This window comes from Cupressus sempervirens, chromosome 4, assembly GCF_028749045.1.
Source record: "Cupressus sempervirens isolate cs-2001-9-10 chromosome 4, ASM2874904v1, whole genome shotgun sequence".
Lineage (NCBI taxonomy): Eukaryota > Viridiplantae > Streptophyta > Pinopsida > Cupressales > Cupressaceae > Cupressus > Cupressus sempervirens.
In genome coordinates, this window is record NC_143121.1 from 499078392 (window position 1) to 499098666 (window position 20275).

At 37.4% G+C, this 20275-nt stretch overlaps 1 protein-coding gene across 1 annotated transcript in view; it reads right to left on the bottom strand.

The window, feature by feature from the left end:
* Positions 1-20275, bottom strand: part of LOC149562123 (U1 snRNP-associated protein usp106-like) — a 49587-nt gene that overhangs the window by 15089 nt on the left and 14223 nt on the right. The window contains exons 5-6 of the mRNA XM_089825662.1: positions 2451-2530; positions 2159-2309 (exon numbers count right to left, since the gene is read on the bottom strand). Of these exons, the coding sequence (XP_089681788.1) occupies positions 2159-2309; positions 2451-2530 (231 nt within the window). The remainder of the gene's footprint in view (positions 1-2158; positions 2310-2450; positions 2531-20275) is intronic.

The following is a 20275-nucleotide window of genomic DNA, read 5'->3' on the forward strand; positions in this document are numbered from 1 at the left end:
TTTAATTTATAATATATTCATATTAAATATATTTTAAATAATTGTATTAATCCACTACATATTAAAATTAACAAATTTAAATAATTAAATTATTTTATTTTAATAAATTTATAGATATATTACTTATAATTAAAAACAAATTTAAACAGGGTGAATCTAATGATGCAGAATTCCCCTCACTGAACTTCATCATTGCTGAACATTAACTTTAACTCGAAATTTGTTCCATAGTCTAGGACCAATGTCTAAACACCTTAAAAAACCTATATAAGAGCTCACATGTACATATATGTACCTGCATTTATGGCATCATCTAATTCAAACTTTGAAACACGAGATATTTTTCCCTACATTACCTTCCCCTAGCTTTCAACTTAGATATGTCCACATAAGATCAGTGTTACCAGGGACGCGTTTCCAGCATTATTTGATCCATCCTGGAAACTCAAACTTCCAGGAAGCCGTCCCTTGGCTTCCCAATAAAATTAATGCTTGAAATTTAATAATGTGATTGATTTTCACACTCATTTGAATTCTCAATTTAAATTATTTAACACAAACATTATATGTTAAGGTTCTATATGGTATATAAGCATGTTTTATCCATGTTTTTGTATGAATGTTTAAATTTTCTGTTGTCCACACCTTGAGCCCAGAAAGTCAATTTTGGATGGCAAAAAATATGTCATAGCTTCAAATTCTTATTATGGCCACTTTTGAAAAAGGTCTTGAAAACAACCCCATTTTGATGATGTTTGAATCCCATGAATTAAAAATTCAGTTAGCAACCAAAGCATGTGAATTGAATACTTTTTTGTATTTTAACTAGTTCTGTGTCAAAAGAAATTTGCCAGAAATTGGATTCATGTGGTCAAAATTCTTACTACTACTAATTCATGGAAAGCTCTCCTCTTCCAAATAACATCAAGATTTCCCCAATAGGAGCCCTGTGCAAGGAACAACACCTACAAAACTAGGCCGCATTTCTCGGGTCTAAAAGCTGATTCCTTACAGGGGTGATTCTTTCCTCGACTCAAGACTAATCATTTCCCACTCCGATGCCATGAAATAATTGAACATTGCCCCAAGTCAAATAACATAAGCTTGAATCATCCATAGAGAAACAGCATATAAGTGAGAAGAGAGAAAAGGTATGTGATAGTGCCTATCTGCAAAAAGAGTTGCTTATCAATATAATCGATCAATTAGAAGCGCAATAAAGTCAGCATGTGTGGCTAATACAAGAATATGTGGGGTTAATTTTACCATCATTTTATCCTGATAGAAAACTTCCACTAGGCATAGGTGATTCTGTTCAAAGCAGCTCGTGATAATTTTGTGTCGTGAGTAATCTGTGGGATTGTTTGTTTAATCAGCAGCTTGTATGTGAAGACTAGTTGATAAAACAATTAAGCATGGCTGATTTTAAGAAAAGTTAGTGTATGGACTTTGCTTTGCATGAACAAAGAGTAGAAAATAAATGAAATGCACACTTGCAGGGTTACACGAAGATTGGGAAACCTATTTTTGTCATAATCATAATTTATTGGGTAGTATGGATGACATGGGTTATTGTATGGGTGTTGACCCTCATAATAAAGCTCTTTCTTCCATTGTCACACATTCCAGCTGTATCTTGCATGTTATTCAACTATCAAACCTATAGATGTAGAGAACATTAGTATTCTGCAAACACCACATAGAAATATAATAAAACAAATTGAACTGAAAGCACGTTTAGATTCTAGGAACAGTGATATTTAAAGCACATGTACAAACTCAGGGAATCAGAACCTTTCCAAACTACAGTTCAGAAAACAAAAGACATTCCCATTAACTAATGCCTGACACTGTAGTGCTCACACTTAGAAAAATAGAATCTTGCTTTTATGTTTCTGGTTTTGATTGTGTATGGATTTTTTATCCTCAAAGCTACAGATCACAATCCGTGATCTATCATCAAGATCAAGTCTTGAGAATTCAAGACATAGAATTCATCCTGGCGATGGATTATAGATTTCATCTTGATGATGGATCACGGATTGTGATCTGAAATGTTGATGATAAAAAATCCATACCCAATCAAAACCAGAAGCATAAAAGCAATATTTTCAAGGATTGCGGAAATCTGCTTTCATTAAACATAGAATTATCATACCAAGCTCCTCTGCTCTCTTCAGCTTCTCAATTATCATTTCCTGTGTGCGTGCATCAGGAAGTAGAGGCAATGGAGCCATTGGTGGAGCACTTTGAATTGGTTGAGGCATTAAAGCTCTGTCCTTATTAAAGGCCTCTAAAAGCAACATTGCCTGTTAATAAACAGATAGCACAGTAAAAATATCAAGTTAATTTCATAATTGACATACACAAGATGGGATACCAATATAGCTGTTGTATATACATATTGCATATCTTTCATAATCATTCAATAAAAAATTACATAATCTTACTTGTTTATCAGCTCGCTTTGCTCTAAGTTCTTCGACTTGCTCCATGACCCTGATCCTATTATCAGTTTTTCCTTCCAATTCTGCAGCAATGCAACAATATTGTATTGTAAGCAAATAAATCCTCATTCACATTTGACCAGATTTAACTAGATGTAATGTCAAAGTTCTTTTTTCACACAAGGGATCAACTGATAACTTATTCAAAATATCAAGCACACCAGTAAGCTTATAAACTTTTGCAATTTTTCATCATTACTTTGTATTTTGCAAAGCTTTGGGGCTTACAAACTAGCAACATTTGTTTATACCAACTGAAGAATCTTGTTCTTTCTTTTCTCAATGCTTTCACACGCACAAGAACTATGTTCGAAAACTACAGAAACTTATCTGGGAAAATGTCTGATAATAATACCATCTTAATATTGGATGACTATATCTAGTTCTAAACTTCTACATGTTTAACAATATCAATTAAAAAAATGAACTTAGAAAAAGACATCAGAGCATCATTTTGAAACTCCCGGATACTTTCTGGGATATGAAATAATCAAATTGGGTTGAGAAGGATAGAAACAAATGGGACATACTAAAATGAGCTAAAATGAAAAGTAAGGGAATAAATAAAAACAGAATCAAGAGAGCTCAAATTTCAAGATTTGTTAAATTTGTTCACCAGGGTGATTAGAACTCCACTACAGGAAAGAGCTGCAAATGTACATTCATTTGGGCCTCGCAATTCCTTGTATAGCCTCTCTGATCCCCAGGAAACAAAAATCCAATAAGATCTTTTGTAGGCCCCATTTATTCCAATTGGCACTCAAACTATAGGCATATATTTCATGTGCTGTTAGAATTAACAAATGTCTATCATAAACAATGTCTACTGTTTGTGAACTTTCTACAAACCCTACCACTATTTCTGCTACAGCCAGCAAGGGCAGGTCCTTCAAGTACCATTGCAGCTGATGGGAATGTCATGGAGCTCGCTATGGACGATAGTACTATGACTAGCTTGCATACAGCAGCTGCGAAGGTCGTGTGTGTTGCTGACTGGCTCCCAGAGACAGAGCAAAAGGATGCTTTGGCTGGGCTTTGTAATAATGGTGCTCCAATCATGCCTGGTTGCATGAGGTCACATCTGCATGCCAAGTTTCATTTATCTCAGATACAGCGCAGGGATTGCATAAGAAAAGTTATGTTGATAAATAAATCAATCAGGCATGAGGCCACATCTGCATGCCAAGTTTCATTTATATCAGATACAGCGGAGGGATTGCATAAGAAAAGTTATGTTGATAATTGCATCAATCTGGTTGGTGTGGATGCCACTGGCTATTTTCACATCCTTCGTGTAAAAAAAGGTTCTCTGGTTGGATATTTTGTCAGTGTTTCCTTTTTTGAGGCGGTGCTCAAATTCCAGAAGATGCTATAAATTTGCCTTTAATCAACCTCCCAGTTGTTTCTTGAGATTAATTCATTGTGTCTGTGCAATTGGGTGACTCTTTTCATGTTTTTGCATTTTTTAAAACAGATATCATTTTTTTTTATGTCAGGATCTGAACCATATATGTTGATCATATCATGTTAAATAGGTTTCAAGTCAATCCCAATGGTAAGAGACTACCAGGCATCACACTCCCAAACCTTTGCTTATCTTGGAGGCCTTTGGAGAATTTTGCACTTCATTTATGTGCTGTATCCCAGGTTGTGCAAACAGTTAAGACGTTATCTCAGAGAAGTATGTCACATGAAGATGTTTTGACTGTATACGGACATGTAACAATAGTAAGCTGGTGGGACCGGAGGGGATCTCGGTTTATGTCACAGCTAGTTTATGTTTCTTTCTGTCTAAAGGCCTCACTTTTCTTTGGAGACCCAGTTTGGTGTTTTAGTCCAGCTTATTACAGACCTGATCCTGTTTCTTTTGTTGCAATGTTTGGCAGTTCCAAAGAAAGGATGTTATTAATTCCAATTTCTGGAAGCATCAAATCCATATTGACTTTGCACCAATATTTAATTGTTTTAACTATTTATCTTTGAGAGTAGTGGTTTATTTGCTTTCATCTCTGAAAGCTCTGAGAGATCCAATGTAATGGTGGACGCAATTGCATTCTAACATCTGGTTTAACCTGTAGAACAATTAAGATTTTGTTAAATCTTCACCAATTGTGCTTTACACCAGTTGCTTGCTGTGATGGATCCAAAGAACCTGTAATGGACACCCAGGAATGCCCAAAAGCTGAATCAACTGCTGAAATTATATTAATTCTAAAAATGCTGCAATCAAGTACAAAGAGATGTATTCCAAAGGCCAAACCCTAAGGGAATGACGTCTAGAATGTTACAACAGAGAATGAACGTCCTCTATTGCCAAAAAAAGAGTGTGATTCACACATCCAAGCTCTTATCAAATGCAAGTCATAATCATCCGATACAATAATCTCATGCTAAACAATGAGACTCTCACCCCTATTTATCCTATTCCTTCACCCTTCTAGAAAGAACTAAAACATTAATTAATTGCAAGTGCTAGAAGCTTCCCCCTTCCAATAATTAATGCACTCTTTAGAAACTCCTCTCTTGCAATAATTAATTGTGCTTCTAGAGGCTTCCACCTTTCCAATAATTAATACACACTCTAGAAGCATCTCCTTTGTAATACAATAACTAATTAAATTGATTAAATATAAAGCCACCTTTTAATTTTAATTTATTTAATGGCTTTATAAGAAATTAATTTAATTTCTTCTTATCCTCCACGTAGACTTTGGAGAACGTGAAGGCCAAAAGATGGGATCATTACAAATCCGCCCTCCTTGAAATTGCTTGTCCTCAAGCAATTAAGTAACATAATGAACTTCATCCTCCTCCTGGATCCCAATTGAAGTAGTATGCGACATCCTTGTGGACATTATACCAACTACAAATCAGCATCATCTGAACCAACCACATGTCGTGCAACCTAGCACCCAATACTTGTACTGATGGTGAAGAAGTTAGAATGTCACCAAAAGGTAACTTCGTATAAGATCTATGAAATCTCTTCTTCCCAACTGCTGCAACACAAAACTGAATATTTGTAGATGGTGAAAACAAAGCCCAACTCCACTCACGAGAGTGATCAATATCAACCTCAAACATCAAATTGTCATAAGACAATGTGGCATCCATGTTGAACATAGTACTATCGCAGAAGTGAACATCTACACTTTGTTGATTAATAGTATAATATGACTCTGTCACTATATCACTCACCTTGTTAGCAATAATAGGTGTACTATCATCAAAGCACACATCTACAACTGCATGCATACTGCTAAACTCCTTGTTGGATGGTTCAATGGACACAACAGTGGTTGCTGATAGGATAGTATCCTCGCATTCTCCTAATCCCATTATTGTTGCATCGCCATCCTCTGACAAAGCTTCATATGTGGACTCCTGACTATCACCAATAGCATAGCCCGGTGGTGTCTCAATCCCATCTGAAGAATCAACTACCTTCTGCGCTGGAGCAACATACGAATCGTCAATGTTGATGCCCATCTGTCTAGCCATAAGTTGCAACATCATATCCATTCGCCTATTATGCTCCTGTTGCATCTGCTGCCCCTCCTCTAATGAACTAAGTAACCTAAGCATTGCATTTTCTTGATCTGGACTGGTATACATTTTGTCAAACTCTTTTCCCTTTATCTCGTTGTTCCAAATTCTCTATAAGAACTCCACAAGATGGCAGGACTAATAACTCTGATACCACTGTAATGGACACCCAGGAATGCCCAAAAGCTGAATCAACTGCTGAAATTATATTAATTCTAAAAATGTTGCAATCAAGTACAAAGAGATGTATTCCAAAGGCCAAACCCTAAGGGAATGACGTCTAGAATGTTACAACAGAGAATGAACGTCCTCTATTGCCAAAAAAGGAGTGTGATTCACACATCCAAGCTCTTATCAAATGCAAGTCATAATCATCCGATACAATAATCCCATGCTAAACAATGAGACTCTCACCCCTATTTATCCTATTCCTTCACCCTTCTAAAAAGAACTAAAACATTAATTAATTGCAAGTGCTAGAAGCTTCCCCCTTCCAATAATTAATGCACTCTCTAAAAACTCCTCTCTTGCAATAATTAATTGTGCTTCTAGAGGCTTCCACCTTTCCAATAATTAATACACACTCTAGAAGCATCTCCTTTGTAATACAATAACTAATTAAATTGATTAAATATAAAGCCACCTTTTAATTTTAATTTATTTAATGGCGTTATAAGAAATTAATTTAATTTCTTCTTATCCTCCATGTAGACAAATCAGAAATAAATAAAAAACACAGGCTAAGCATTTATGTTTGAGCATGCGACAGGGGTCTTATAATTTCCGCAATACCAGAGCAAGACAAAATAGGATTTCAGACTTGCAAAGCAAACAGTCTAGTACATCCGTGCAAGGGGACATTGAATCCAACCATACAGACACAAAGGAGATATTCTATGATCAGGACAATAATATGGGTGATCGAGATGACAGGAATACAGGATTAGGCGGAGGCAGAAATGCTGGTCCAAATCAGGGGGAGGTACTGTTCCGACAGTTACTGGATACATCACTGTAATGGACACCTACTGGTTATAACTTCGTGAAACACTTTGTAATCAAGCTCTGATACCACTGTAATGGGCACCCCTGGATGTCCCAAAAAACTAAACCAAATTGCTGAAAGGAATTATGTCAAACAGTTTGCATTCAACTTCTTAAAACCCCTTATAACTCCGGAAATCAAACGTTTATTTGTTTGTTGTGTTTCGTGCATGGAATTGGTATCATACAACATAAACAAGAAAGAAACTACAATAATATGCAAAGTGGAAATGAACGGCTGCTAATAAAATGTTATTTTCAGAATTCATAAAACCAAATACATGGCAGATTTATCAACTCACTAATTACTTCAGCAATATTGTCATAATACTCCAGCCCATGCTTACGAACTTGCTGCTACAATACTTTGTCCTCCAATCAGTCCACTACCTTCATAATACCATTCCCTCCAAGCGGCATAAGCGTCGGACAAGTAGTGAAAAAGATATGAGCAAAATATCAAATCTGCCTGTAGCCGGAAATGCAACTAAACTGCCTGATAATGAAGCCAATAAGAAGAAATTCCAAAGGCCAAACCCCAAGGGAATGACGTCTAGAATGTTACAAGAGAGGATAGACGTCCTCAAATGCCAAAAACAAAGCTGCAATTCACACACCAATTTCTTCTCATATTCAACCTGCCTAATGAAGCCACAGATGCTTCCTTTTATTCTATTTCCAAGGGTCCGCTCAACTCATATGAGCAATGTGGGATAAAAGATGTGTAATATATAAAACATATATTAAAATACCCCTTATGTCTCCCTTGGGTACACATCACCATAAAATAAATATTAAAGTAACACTTTAATATTTTACAATTAAATTAGACGTTACTTTAATAAAACTTCAGGCATTAAAATGTATTAGCAATCGGACTCCGAATAATGCGAGTGATAGCTCATCGGAAAGCTCTCACCGAAGAATATCGAATCCAATCACCAAAATTGACCTGCACTGTGTCCTGCCGACTTACTAAAAATAGTATGCCTGAAATTGAGTAAATCAACTTCATTTTGGCCCTAATTTTTTCTTATCCTCCACTTAGACTTTGGAGAATGTGAAGGCCAAAAGATGGGATCATTACAGAACCACTTGTGTCGGTTAACCACTGTATTCAATGTGCTGCAGGGAGTACAGGTTCAGCTGCAGGATAACTGTTTTTATATTCACGTAGCCTATTGAATAAAAAAATCACTATTGAGATTATCCAAGATCAATTTGCAGTAGTCTAAAGATATTCTTCTCTCTGATGCCCCAGCAGATCTGATTTGTTGCAAAGTAGGTTTTAACCAAGGATCAAATCTGACCTTTGATGAGTTGAAAGGGTTATTTCCAAGACAACTATTAAAAGTTATTTGTTGAACTGTGAAATCCAATTCTTTGATACAGTAGTGTTAATCATCTCACAGACCTCATTTCAGATTTGAATAGGGTTTAAAATTTTAAATGAGTGTTACATCCGTCAATCAGCAGAAAGGAAATTTATAAGAGTCTTACATCTGGCTATCAGCGGAAAATAAATTTATGTGTTACATCTGCCAATCAGCAAAAGGAAAATTTACTCAGATAAAGTCAATAGATACATTGTACTTTTTCTAATTGGACTAAAGGTTTTATCCCAGAAGTCTACACCTCCAATATGCTGTATATGACTCCATGGACAAATTACATGGATAATCAAGGAAGCACGGAAGGTAATTGACCATTCTAGTAGCGGTTGAGTGATCAAACAGAGTTGATTGTTCTGTTGTGCAAGGGTATTTGTTAGAGTAGAGAGGTAACTACCTAGTTATTTAAAACTTAAATATTAGGTCCCTTTTACTCCAGCATACTTAGAATCATAGATGGAAAACTCACTTTGCAAAAACTTGCCAAGCCCAAAAACAAACTCGAGAAAAATTCAGCCAGTTTTTAAAAATAACTCGGGGAAAGAACTTAAAAAAACAGCTTAAATTTAATTAAAAGTATTTTTTTAAACAAAATTCAATAAGAAGATGCATCCAATGAGTTAATTAATGAGAACACAAAATAAACAAGCAGAGTTTAGATATATATAAATGTGAAGTGGGTACAAAATCAGATTCTCAAGGGGGAAATGCTGATGACGGAAAGCAAAATAGTAAATAATTTCTATAAAACTAGAAGTAAATACATTGTTGTAGTTAGTTTCTATAAAACTAGAAGTAAATACATCATAGCAAAATAGTCCAAGATTGAATTTGAGCAATTTTGGCTTGTTGGAAAGCAATGCTTGTCTTGGGTGAGATCAAGTGGTTGGGCTAAGTCTGTTAGGACTCAGAAGTATAGAATTGAAACCAAGTGATTTGTGAAAAAATGAGTTAGAATCATTGATCCAACTTCAATTTGACCTCAAATAGATAGGACAGGTTGAGGGAGATAACACAGTTGAAGGCATGTTGAATCCTTAAATTTGGTTAACTTATACAAATATAACTTAAGTATAAGTTAGTAAACTTAAACTCAAATGTTATATTTGTATAAATCCTCCTGCCTCTGAACTGCAAAAATGACTAAACAATACTGCCAATGCAAACTGGTATCAAAAATTGACATTTTTTGGTGTTTGACCTTTGATTTCACTGCACGGGTCAGTGTTTTCCCGAAACTCGCTACCGAGTTTTCCCCTGCCGAGTAGCGAGTTTTTCTTAGGCAGAAAAACTCAGAGTTTTCCATCAATGCTTAGGATTATTTAGGGCATGTACTCTTTTGTTTCAAGTCATAGGATTAGAACAAATGTAATGATATAATTTAATCCTCGTCCAGTGTCATTTTTATTGTGTTAATTAACTCATCATTTTGGATGGAAACAGAAGCTCAACTAATTTATCTATTTTTACTAAGTTGCTAAATTGTGGGACTTTTCCAGGTGTTTCCGGGCACAAAACGTACCCAAATCTGATTCTAAAAGGAATCTCCTGCACGTACACATCTGGGATCTTTGTTTTTATAGACAAAATGTTAAATGATTCTGGTTTGATCTTTTCAATAATTTTAAGATCTACATTTGTGAACTCTGAACTTATCTATCATCAGACTCTGGCTTGATCTTTTTGATACAGAAACCTAAATTTATATTAGAATGATGTTTCGAAATTCAAAATTTTAATGGTTTTGTTAAGCATAAGTATAGGTAAACAATATTCTAAACTTCATTCTATTTTTTTGATAAACACACATGCGTATATACATACATACATACATACATATATATATTTGTATGAACGTACCCAACCCCCTAAAAAGATTCTGCCACACCAGCATTTCATACCCACGTACCCCTAACTGTTCCCATTCCCGATTTGGCAGCTTATCATTTTTATGTTGACTTGCTACTGGCTGCTTTCTCTATCCCCAAACATGCTGGCAACAGTTAATTGTTCAGCATTTATAAGGGCATCCTGGTGGTATTTATGCTAAAAACCATAGAAATTATATGCTCCTCTTCTATTTCCAATATTAAGGCCAGGTAGCACTTAAAAGTTCAGCCCATTCATTAAAGGGTTGAGGTCCTGACTTGGCGGCAGGCAACAAAATTTGATTATCCGTTCATCATGGGTGTGGAAAGTTAGATTAAAAGAAATATATGTGGGAGAACTCCAATGGTAGTAAGGAGAAGATAAAAATAAACTCATTGCACATTTTCCTCATTGAACAGAACAAGGATTGAAAAAATAATCTAATAAGAGTACAAGAAGGGCAAGAAAATAAATTGCAGTAATAGGCGGGTGTAAAAGAAGGCTATAATAGGTTGCTACAGAGGTGTCTCCTAGGAAGGCTGATATGACAGTCTGTCACCATGTGTAAGAATGAGTATTGCTATAGAAGGTCCATGCTGCTGAACTATGGCCTGTAAGACGGCAAGCAATTTCTGACATGAATAATAAAGATAATTGTATTGTTTCCATCAAGCATACATGAAATGGTCCTTAGTTCCTGTCTGATTTGTGAAATCTAGAATGCTAGGATTCGCTGCCATTCAGGGTACCTAATTCTGTGACTACAACAGACTGCTCCAGATAAAAAGCCCAAAGTTCCTGGTCCAACTTATCGGTGGAGGTAAATAAAAATTGTAATGCTTAACAAACTTAAGGTGCTTCGAAACCCTATGTGGCTGTTGAGACTTGTGCTAATGTTCATCTTATTTGGCAAATCTCTCTAATCCCAGTGAATATGGCTCCTCAGGATCTGAATGTAAGGTATCCTTTGACATCTTAGCAGGAATCAGTTTGTCTATGAATCCTCTCACCTTTTTGTTCCCTGTTCCTGCTGTCATGGACCTTACTCTGAATAATTTAGTTTTTTAAGAACTTGTGAAGGAAAGGATGGTATAGACAACAACTAAGTCCTATTTTAAAGTGCTGATGAAAAAGAGGGTTCCACTTAAATAATCGTAAGAAAACAGAAGCAGCTTAGGATGGAGACCAATATTGATTAATAATTTCTAGTTGGTATGTGCAAAATGAATAATCTCTAATCCCAGTGAATATGGCTCCTCGAGATCTGAATGTAAGGTATCCTTTGACACCTTAGCAGGAATCAGTTTGCATATGACTCCTCTCACCTTTTTGTTCCCTGTTCCTGCTGTCATGGACCTTACTCTGAATAGTTTAGTGTTTTAAGAACTTGTGAAGAAAAGGATTGTATAGACAACAACTAAGTCCTATTTTAAAGTGCCAATGAAAAAGAGGGTTCCACTTAAATAATCGTAAGAAAACAAAAGCAGCTTAGGATGGAGACCAATATTGATTAATCATTTCTAGTTGGTATGTGCGAAATGAATAAATATAATTTGTATTTAAAAAAATCATTTACATGTCTTTTTGGGTAAGTTTAAGGCCTGGTTTTAATTGCTTTTACAGAAACCACATCTAAACTATTTTTTAAAATGCATATATTATGTCATATATATCTCTTAAGTTATCAAAAAAATATTTATAAACATATGCATTTAGGGGAGGCAAGACTCTGCAATGCTAGAGCAACTGTCAGTTAATCTATATTTATGGTGGCATGTTATAGACAATGAGATGGTGAATCTGAAATAATCTGGCAGTTAATCTATACATTTGGATGTCAATGAGGCCTATCCTTAGATCCAGATTAAATATCCTGATGGAAATTAGATACGGAGGGAAAATTAAATGGCATAGCTTATAACAAACAAAAGCAGGACTGCAAACAGGAATTCTATGCTGTTCTCTGATGATCACGGCTATTGAAAAACATGTCCTGCCTTCTGGTGCAGTAAAATATCTCGAATAAGCTATGATATAATTCAAAAAATGTAGCTCCTTGATCTAATGTCCCCTCTAGTCCCACTAATTAATTATTTTCAATATTTTATTTTATTATATTTCTATAAAAGATAAAATATAACATATGAATTTAAATTAATTTTCAAACTTGGCGCCAGAAATCTGGTTCCTAGGAAACCAAATCAAGAAATTATAAATGCAAGCTTTGGAACAAATTTGAGACATCAAGTTGGCCTTTGGCAATTGATCTATTTCAAGTACTTTTTTTTCTACTATGCAAGAGGGGACAAAGCCCACCAACAGCACTTTATAGGATCAGGATAAGAATCCTACCTTTGACACGGCAAATCATAATCAGAAGTTGCAGATTGAGCTAATATTTGTTATCTCTTTTTTAATTTCCGGAGCACAGGTGCTGAGACAGATAAAGAATATAATTAAGTGATACCTGTGCTAGTATCCATTATCATTCTTAAGGAATTATACCATTTTCATAGGGTGCCAACAAGGCAACTCTACAGGGAGCTGAATGAACACAAATTCAGTTGTGAATTGTTTCTGCCTTCGTACCACTGAATCTGAGGAAAAATCACAATTATAACAGAAAGCCACTCATTATTTCATGTGCTTAGAGAAATTCACAGTGAGGAGGGTGAGATTACAATAAGGGAAGGCTCTGCAATTTTACACTAATTCAGTTTGACTGTCCTTGATCCAGATTGCTAGAAATTACCGGGCATGGCTTACAGTTAACTATAATTCAGACTCTCCATTCTTTTGTCAATTCAACACTCAGCAATCTGAGGGTCAGAGAAAGAAGAATATAATCGAGAGTTTAATCAAGCTTCACATGTGTAGGGTTGAGTTGACTCAGATAAGGTTTTCTGGTAAAAGTAGATTTGGCATTACAAAACCTTAGGGTTGTACACAGATCTGCATGGTGTATGATTGAATCAAAATGGTCATGCTGGTCATGCATTGTAGCAGCAAAACTATATAAGCTTGCTTTCAGACCGGATATTCAGAGCCTGTGGGTTTTTAACTCTATCAATGAATGTTAATTTACTAATCTCCTAAACATAAGGAAACTAATAGAAATTATTCCAGAAACTGATAGGTATATTAGTTATGTTTAAAATGAGGGACATCTCACTCAAGATCTGGATGTGGGGCGATCTTTGCTGCCTTCAAAAGCGTTGCCTGTTTTCCATATCACTTTCCATCTGTAGCAATCTTTCTTAGAATATAGGGATTTTGTCTCCTCTTCCTACAGGTATGCCCTCTTCTCTGAACACTTTAGTTTCTGGAGCAGTTGCCACAGAGATGGGGTTCTTGACAGCTGTCTTATTGTAATACCTTGATGAGGAAAAATATTTCTTCTTATATGGTCTTAAGATCACAAAAGCAACTTAAGACGAAGAGCAGGCATGACCATGTCTATAGTCATTTCCAGTTCATATGTGGTGATATGAATCTGACTTATATCTGATTGACTCACGTAAATGCCTTATTGGACTGAATTTGGCTGTAAAGTCAGGTTGTGATCAGTTTTCTATCCTCGGGGATGACCGTCATAGAACCCACATCTAAGCTATCAAAATAAATGTACATACTATGCCCAATGCATATTCTAATAATATAGACCTAAAATCCACCAAGTTTAGATGACTAGGATGGCAGGGAGTGGTGAGACGTGTTTCCAGTATGAGGGTACTTTTGGGCCATTTTAAGGATACAGTAGAGGACGGTTATTAAAAACATTAAAGAGAGTTTTAAAAAATATAAAGAAATTTCAAATATTCATTTTATAACATTGTTAAAACATTCACTGTAGACATTGTAGAAGCTTACTACATAACATTAGACTTGACTTGAGATATCACATGAGCATTGACATACAAATTCAAATGCTTCCATTGCCAATGTGCATACTTATTATACGAGAATAATAACAAAATGCCCAAAGGCTCCAAGATTCAACTATAAAATGACAAAAACACAGACAATATATGGCTGCCCCTAATTAGCAAGGTGCATTTGATAGGTCTGTATTGAAATGGGAGCTTGAGTTTTCCATGTTTTTGTCAATTTATTGTTAAATCTTGTTAGAGCTTGTAGCCGGAATAAATAACTGTTATATTAGTACTTGTTAAAGTTAGTCAGGTTGGGTAGTTAGGTGGTAAGGAAATGCATCGGTTGGTTTCCAATGAACCGAACCTTTTATAAATGTTTGGAACATTGGTTTTGTACTCGTCTTTTGGTTTTGGTATCAATAAAGAAATCATTTCCTTGCCCACTGGTATTATGGTATGAATGGTATGTTCTAAATTTCACTTCTTATGTATCATTTGGATTGTTTCGTATATCTATGAGAAGGTGTGTGATATTCCAATCTACATTTTTGGCATCGTTGCCTAAGTCCGAACCTAGAGGTCGACAAGATGGAGTAATGGGAAGGCCCTTTGTACCACTCATCCAAGTAACAAATAGTGACGGGGAAGAGGAGGAGATAACCAGGGAAGATCAGTTGACACGTGATATGGTAACGGCTTGGGAAGTTGCGGTTGATCAATACATACAAAGGAAAGCCCGTCAAAGAATGGTCCCAAGGTACATTACATGACGAACTTACAGTGCCACCAGCAATGTACGATCTTCTCGGAGAGATCCCTCACCTATTAGCACAAAATTTGTTACAAGTGGAAGAGGAAAGAGTAGAGACACAAAGGGAAAGGAGGCGACAACAAGTACTACAACAATTTGTGGAGAGGAGAAGGAAGCGCGAAGAACGTGATGATTCCAAAAAGAGAAACAAACATTAAAAAGATCCATGCCCCTGATTCCTAATATATATCCCAGGCGGGCACAAGGAGAAGAAACCGAGGAAGAAGTCGCTGTGAGGATACTGCGTCTCCAGCAACAGGAGGAGAGATGTCGTAACTAGAAAGGAGGACAAGGGGATTCCACAAGAATCCAGGAAGGGTTGATCAAGAATACAATTGAAGATATAGTAAATTTGGTCATCTCTGAGACCCAAACAAGGAAGTTGGGATACAAAAACCCAGAGACACTGGTAGGAAGGGACTTCCGACAGGAGCAAAGTCAAGGAGAAGAGGACACTTTTAGTAGTTCCTCCTTGCGGACAAACTTCCAACCAGGAAGGAGTGTTTCGTCCAAAGGGAGTGTCCCATCCGAAGACATTCCATTGAGAAGTGTTCCATCTGGAGGTGTTCCATCGAGAAGTGTTCCATCTAGAGGCGTTCCATCGAGAAATGTTCCATCAGGATGCGTTACATTGAGAGGTGTCCTATTGGTAGGTGTTCACATAATGGCAATAGACAAACAAAAATTACCAAGTTTCACAGGAGACGGCTCGAAAGACCCTGCTCGCCACTATAAAACATGTATAACAATATGGCAAGCGAATGGACAAAATGACGCAACAGAATGGCTAAAAGCCTTTCCAGCAACATTAAAGGGTATTGCCATTGATTGGTTACGGACTTGGAGGCAAGAAAGAAAAACACATGGAGTAACATCCACATAGCCTTCGAGGAAGAATTCAGACTCCTGAGAGATGACGATAAAATAGTAACGAAAATCTATAACACAAGAGAAGTGCAGAGTGAATTTGTCAAAGCCTATAGCAAACGAATGAAAGAGCTGATAGGAAAACTAGATAACAAGCCGGCAGATGGCCTAAAGAAACGATAGTTCATCGAAGGATTAACACCATCTCTCAAGAGAAAGATGAAGATAGTCCCACCATCGACCTTTGCAAATGCATGTACCCATGCCATGGACATAGAGAGCGAGGGTAAAACTTCCAAGGCAAGAAGGCATGGAAGTTAAAGTGAAAGCTCAGAGGAGAGCGAAGAAGAATCTAAAACCATTCAAGCCCTGAGGAAAGACCTGAGGCGTTTGATGAAGGAGGTAGCAGGGAGCAAAGAAGAAAAGAAAGAAGGGAGAGAACTTTGGTGTACAGAGTGTGAAAAAGGCGGCCATGCTAAGGGAGCATGCCCGAAGAAAGCATTTTGTCAGATCTGTCAGCACGAAATTAAAGATTGCCCCTATAATTTGAAAACAAGGAGCACCCAAGTATTCCTGACCCAAGGGGGGCAATCCACACCTCCTTCCACTCCGCCGAAGAACACAAATACAGAAGCTTCCCCAGGGGGATATAGAAACAAGAGGACAGGAAGCAATAATAGCAACAACAACACACCGCGGCAACCGCTCCAGTATGATTCCAAGGGGAGGCCAGTTATTCAATGTGGGAGATGCAATGAATGGGGACACTTTGCACGAGATTGCCAAAGTGGAGGAGGACAAAATGGAGAGATGCTCTGTAAATGGTGTGGACCAAGCAATCATGAAGATGCAAATTCCTCGAGATAGAAGGGAGTAAATATGCTAGACATTGAAGATGTAGAAGACGAAATTCGTGTGGTCACCAGGATGCAAGCCAGAAAATTAACCTACCCAGAGGCTAGTACAGAGACGGAAAGATTTCACGAAGCAAAGAAAGACATTCAAGATAGCATGAAGGAGGGAGGTAGGACAACGTCGGAAAAACCTGCTTTCAATAGGGGTGCAAGGAATATTGTGAGGCAAGTACTGGAAATTGCTAATCCAGTGAAATTAGGCGATTTATTAGAAACATTACCCCAATTGCAAGTAGCACTCACACAGGGGGCAAAAACCGAAAGAGACAACTTCAAAGAAAGAGGAGGGAGAAGAAAAGGAAGGGAGGTACACACAGAAGACAATACCTTGTTCACCTTAGGGATGGGGAGAACACCCGCGATGGTAGAGATGGAGATACTAGGATGCAAACTATCAAATACTATTGTAGATGGAGGTTCCAATGTGAATGTGTTATCAGAAGAAACATGGAAGGAATTAGGGAAACCTACACACTGGCCCCCGACATTTCAACTAGTAGGAGTGGACCAACATGTAATCAAGAGTATAGGAACGTTGATGGAACAAAAAGTCATCGTTGGCACGCAACAATTTTTTATTGATTTTGTGGTTATCCCTTTAGAAAAGAAAGGATACGATGCTTTATTAGGCGAGGGATGGTTGATGGCAACAAAAGCTACCCATAGCTAGAAACGGAACACGCTATCTATTGAGTCAAAAGGCAAAAAGTACATCATAGACCTCAGGAGGAACCAGTCAATAAGTCAGGACTTGGCATCAAACTCTGAAGGAGAAAACTATGAAGGGATGGAACCAGATGAGGAAGGGGTGCTCAGACTAGGGGAATGCTCAAACGACAACACAAATTCCCTAAGCAAATTATTCCACTGGCAGATGGGAGACTATGAAGTTTTCCATGCCGAATGTAATATGCTAGAAGTACAAAAAGAAATCACGAAGATGTTAGAAGTAGGGATAATATTCAAGGTACAAACAAGTGAATGGGTATCTCCCATAGTCATTTCACTCAAGAAGGATGGTGCTCAAATTCGAATATGTGTAGATTTCAGATGTTTGAGCGCGGTAACAATAAAAAACCCATTTCCCATTCCCTTTATGGATAGCATCTTGGAGGAGGTAGTCGGCCAGGAGATGTATTCCTTTATGTATGGATTTTTTAGATATAATCAAATTAACATTGCGGAGGAAGATAAGCTAAAAACTACATTTGTGGTCGAAGATGGCATATATGCCTATAATAGGATGCCCTTCGGTCTATGCAATGCACTAGCTACATTTCTGAGGATAATATTGCATATCTTTGATGGAATGGCTGTGGGAAATTTCAAAGCATTCTTAGATGACTGGTCGGTTTACAATGGGCAAGAGCAACATCTCAAAATCCTTGGAGAATGCATGGAGAAATGTCAAAAAACAAGGTTAGCTCTCAATCCAAAAAAATGCAAGTTCATGGTTCCACACGAAAGACTGCTTGAGCATATTGTGTAAAGAAGGATTGAAGACAGATCCTGATAAAATCAAGGTGATTTTGGAAATGGAAGCGTCGTCCAATGTAACAGGTATCAAGTCTTTTCTAGGTCATGTAGGATACTATAGGAGATTTATAAAAGGATTTGTTGAAGTATCAATGCCACTAGAAAGGTTAACCAAGAAAGGCGAGCGGTTTGGGTTGAAGGAAGAGCAGTAAGAAGCCTTCCAAGAATTGAAGAAAAGATTAGTCGAGGCCCCTATCCTCATATATCCCGACTGGGACAAAGAATTCCACGTCTATGTGGACACCTCCAATTATGCAATAAGTGCCACTTTGGCACAAACAGGGAAGGAAGGGTTGGATCATCCTGTATATTTTGCAAGCAGGCTCCTCTCTAAAGCAGAGCGTAACTACAGTACCACGGAGAGGGAAGCACTAGGTATGGTGTATGCCGTGCAGAAATTCAGACATTACTTACTAGCTACACCCTTTACATTTTTTGTTGACCACCAAGCACTAATGTATTTAGTGAATAAACCGGTGATTCAAGGAAGGGTAAGTAGATAGCTAATTCTACTGCAAGAATTTACATTTAATATTATAGTAAGATCGAGAAAATCGCATGTGATTGCTGATCAATTGTCAAGGATTAAGTCAAGGGAAGCTTCGTAGTAGGGTGTGAGGATTTTCCAAATGTACACCTATTCCAGATTGCAGTGTTACCTCAATGGTACAACAAAATTGGACACTACTTATCAACAGCAACTTTTTTGAAGGAAATGCCTACAACAGAAAGGAGAAAATTTGCCTTAAAAAGAAGCACATTCCAACTAATTGAAGGGTTATTATACAAAATGGAACCCGACGGAATACTAAGGAGGTGTGTAATGGAGGAAGAAATTCCAGGGGTCCTGAGCGAGGCCCATGAAGGACTGGTGGGAGGTCACATGGGACCAGATGCTATAGCGAGAAAAGTACTTTTGGGAGGACTATGGTGGCCGACATTGTTCGCAGATGCGAGGGAATGGGTATTGAGTTGTGACACTTGTCAAAGAGCGGGAAGGCCACTCAAAAGAGACTTCATGCCCTTATTTCCGTCCAAACCACACGAACAATTTGAACAGTGGGGTCTAGATTTTGTGGGACCCTTACTGACAAGCAAAAGTCATCGGTGTAAGTACATATTGGTGGCAACAGAATACTTAACGAAATGGGTGGAAGTACGAGCTCTTCCTGACAACACTGCGCTCAGCATGGCCAGATTCTTGTACAAGCACATAGTCACCAAATTCGGGATTCCACTCCAATTAACTAATGATCAAGGAGTACATTTCGTCAATCATACCATCAAGCGAATGACAAGTGAGTATAAAATTTTTCATTCCTTATCCAATCCTTATTATCCAAGAGCAAACGACCAAGCAGAGGCAACAAACAAAGTAATAGTGGCCATCTTCTATAAAACTTGTGGAATCGAAGGGTAGGATTTGGGAAGAGCGAATCCCAGCGGTGGTTTGGGCATACAAGACTACGTATAAGGCCATTACTGGACATACACCCTTTTACCTATTGTATGGACAAGAGGCCGTAGTACCGATGGAACATGTAATACCAAGCTTACGGGTGGCAGTCAAAAACAGGTTAGCGGCTATGTACTTTACTTAAACTGGAGGAAAGGAGGACATTTGCTCAATGGAGTACAGAGGTGGCCCAACAAAGGCGAAAATTTTGGCATGACAAACATTTAAAGAAAATGAATTTTAAACAAGGACAATTGGTACTGAGATACAATGGGAAAAATGAAACAAAACCAAGAAAGTTTAAAGTCTGATGGCTAAGACCATTTAAAATATCAGAAGTAAAGGAGAATGGAGCAATGAAGTTATCTACTTTGGATAACAAACCTATCCAAGACCTAGTAAATGGGTCTAAGTGAAAAGCGTATGAGATACGAAACAAACTGGCAAGTAGCTATGTTATAA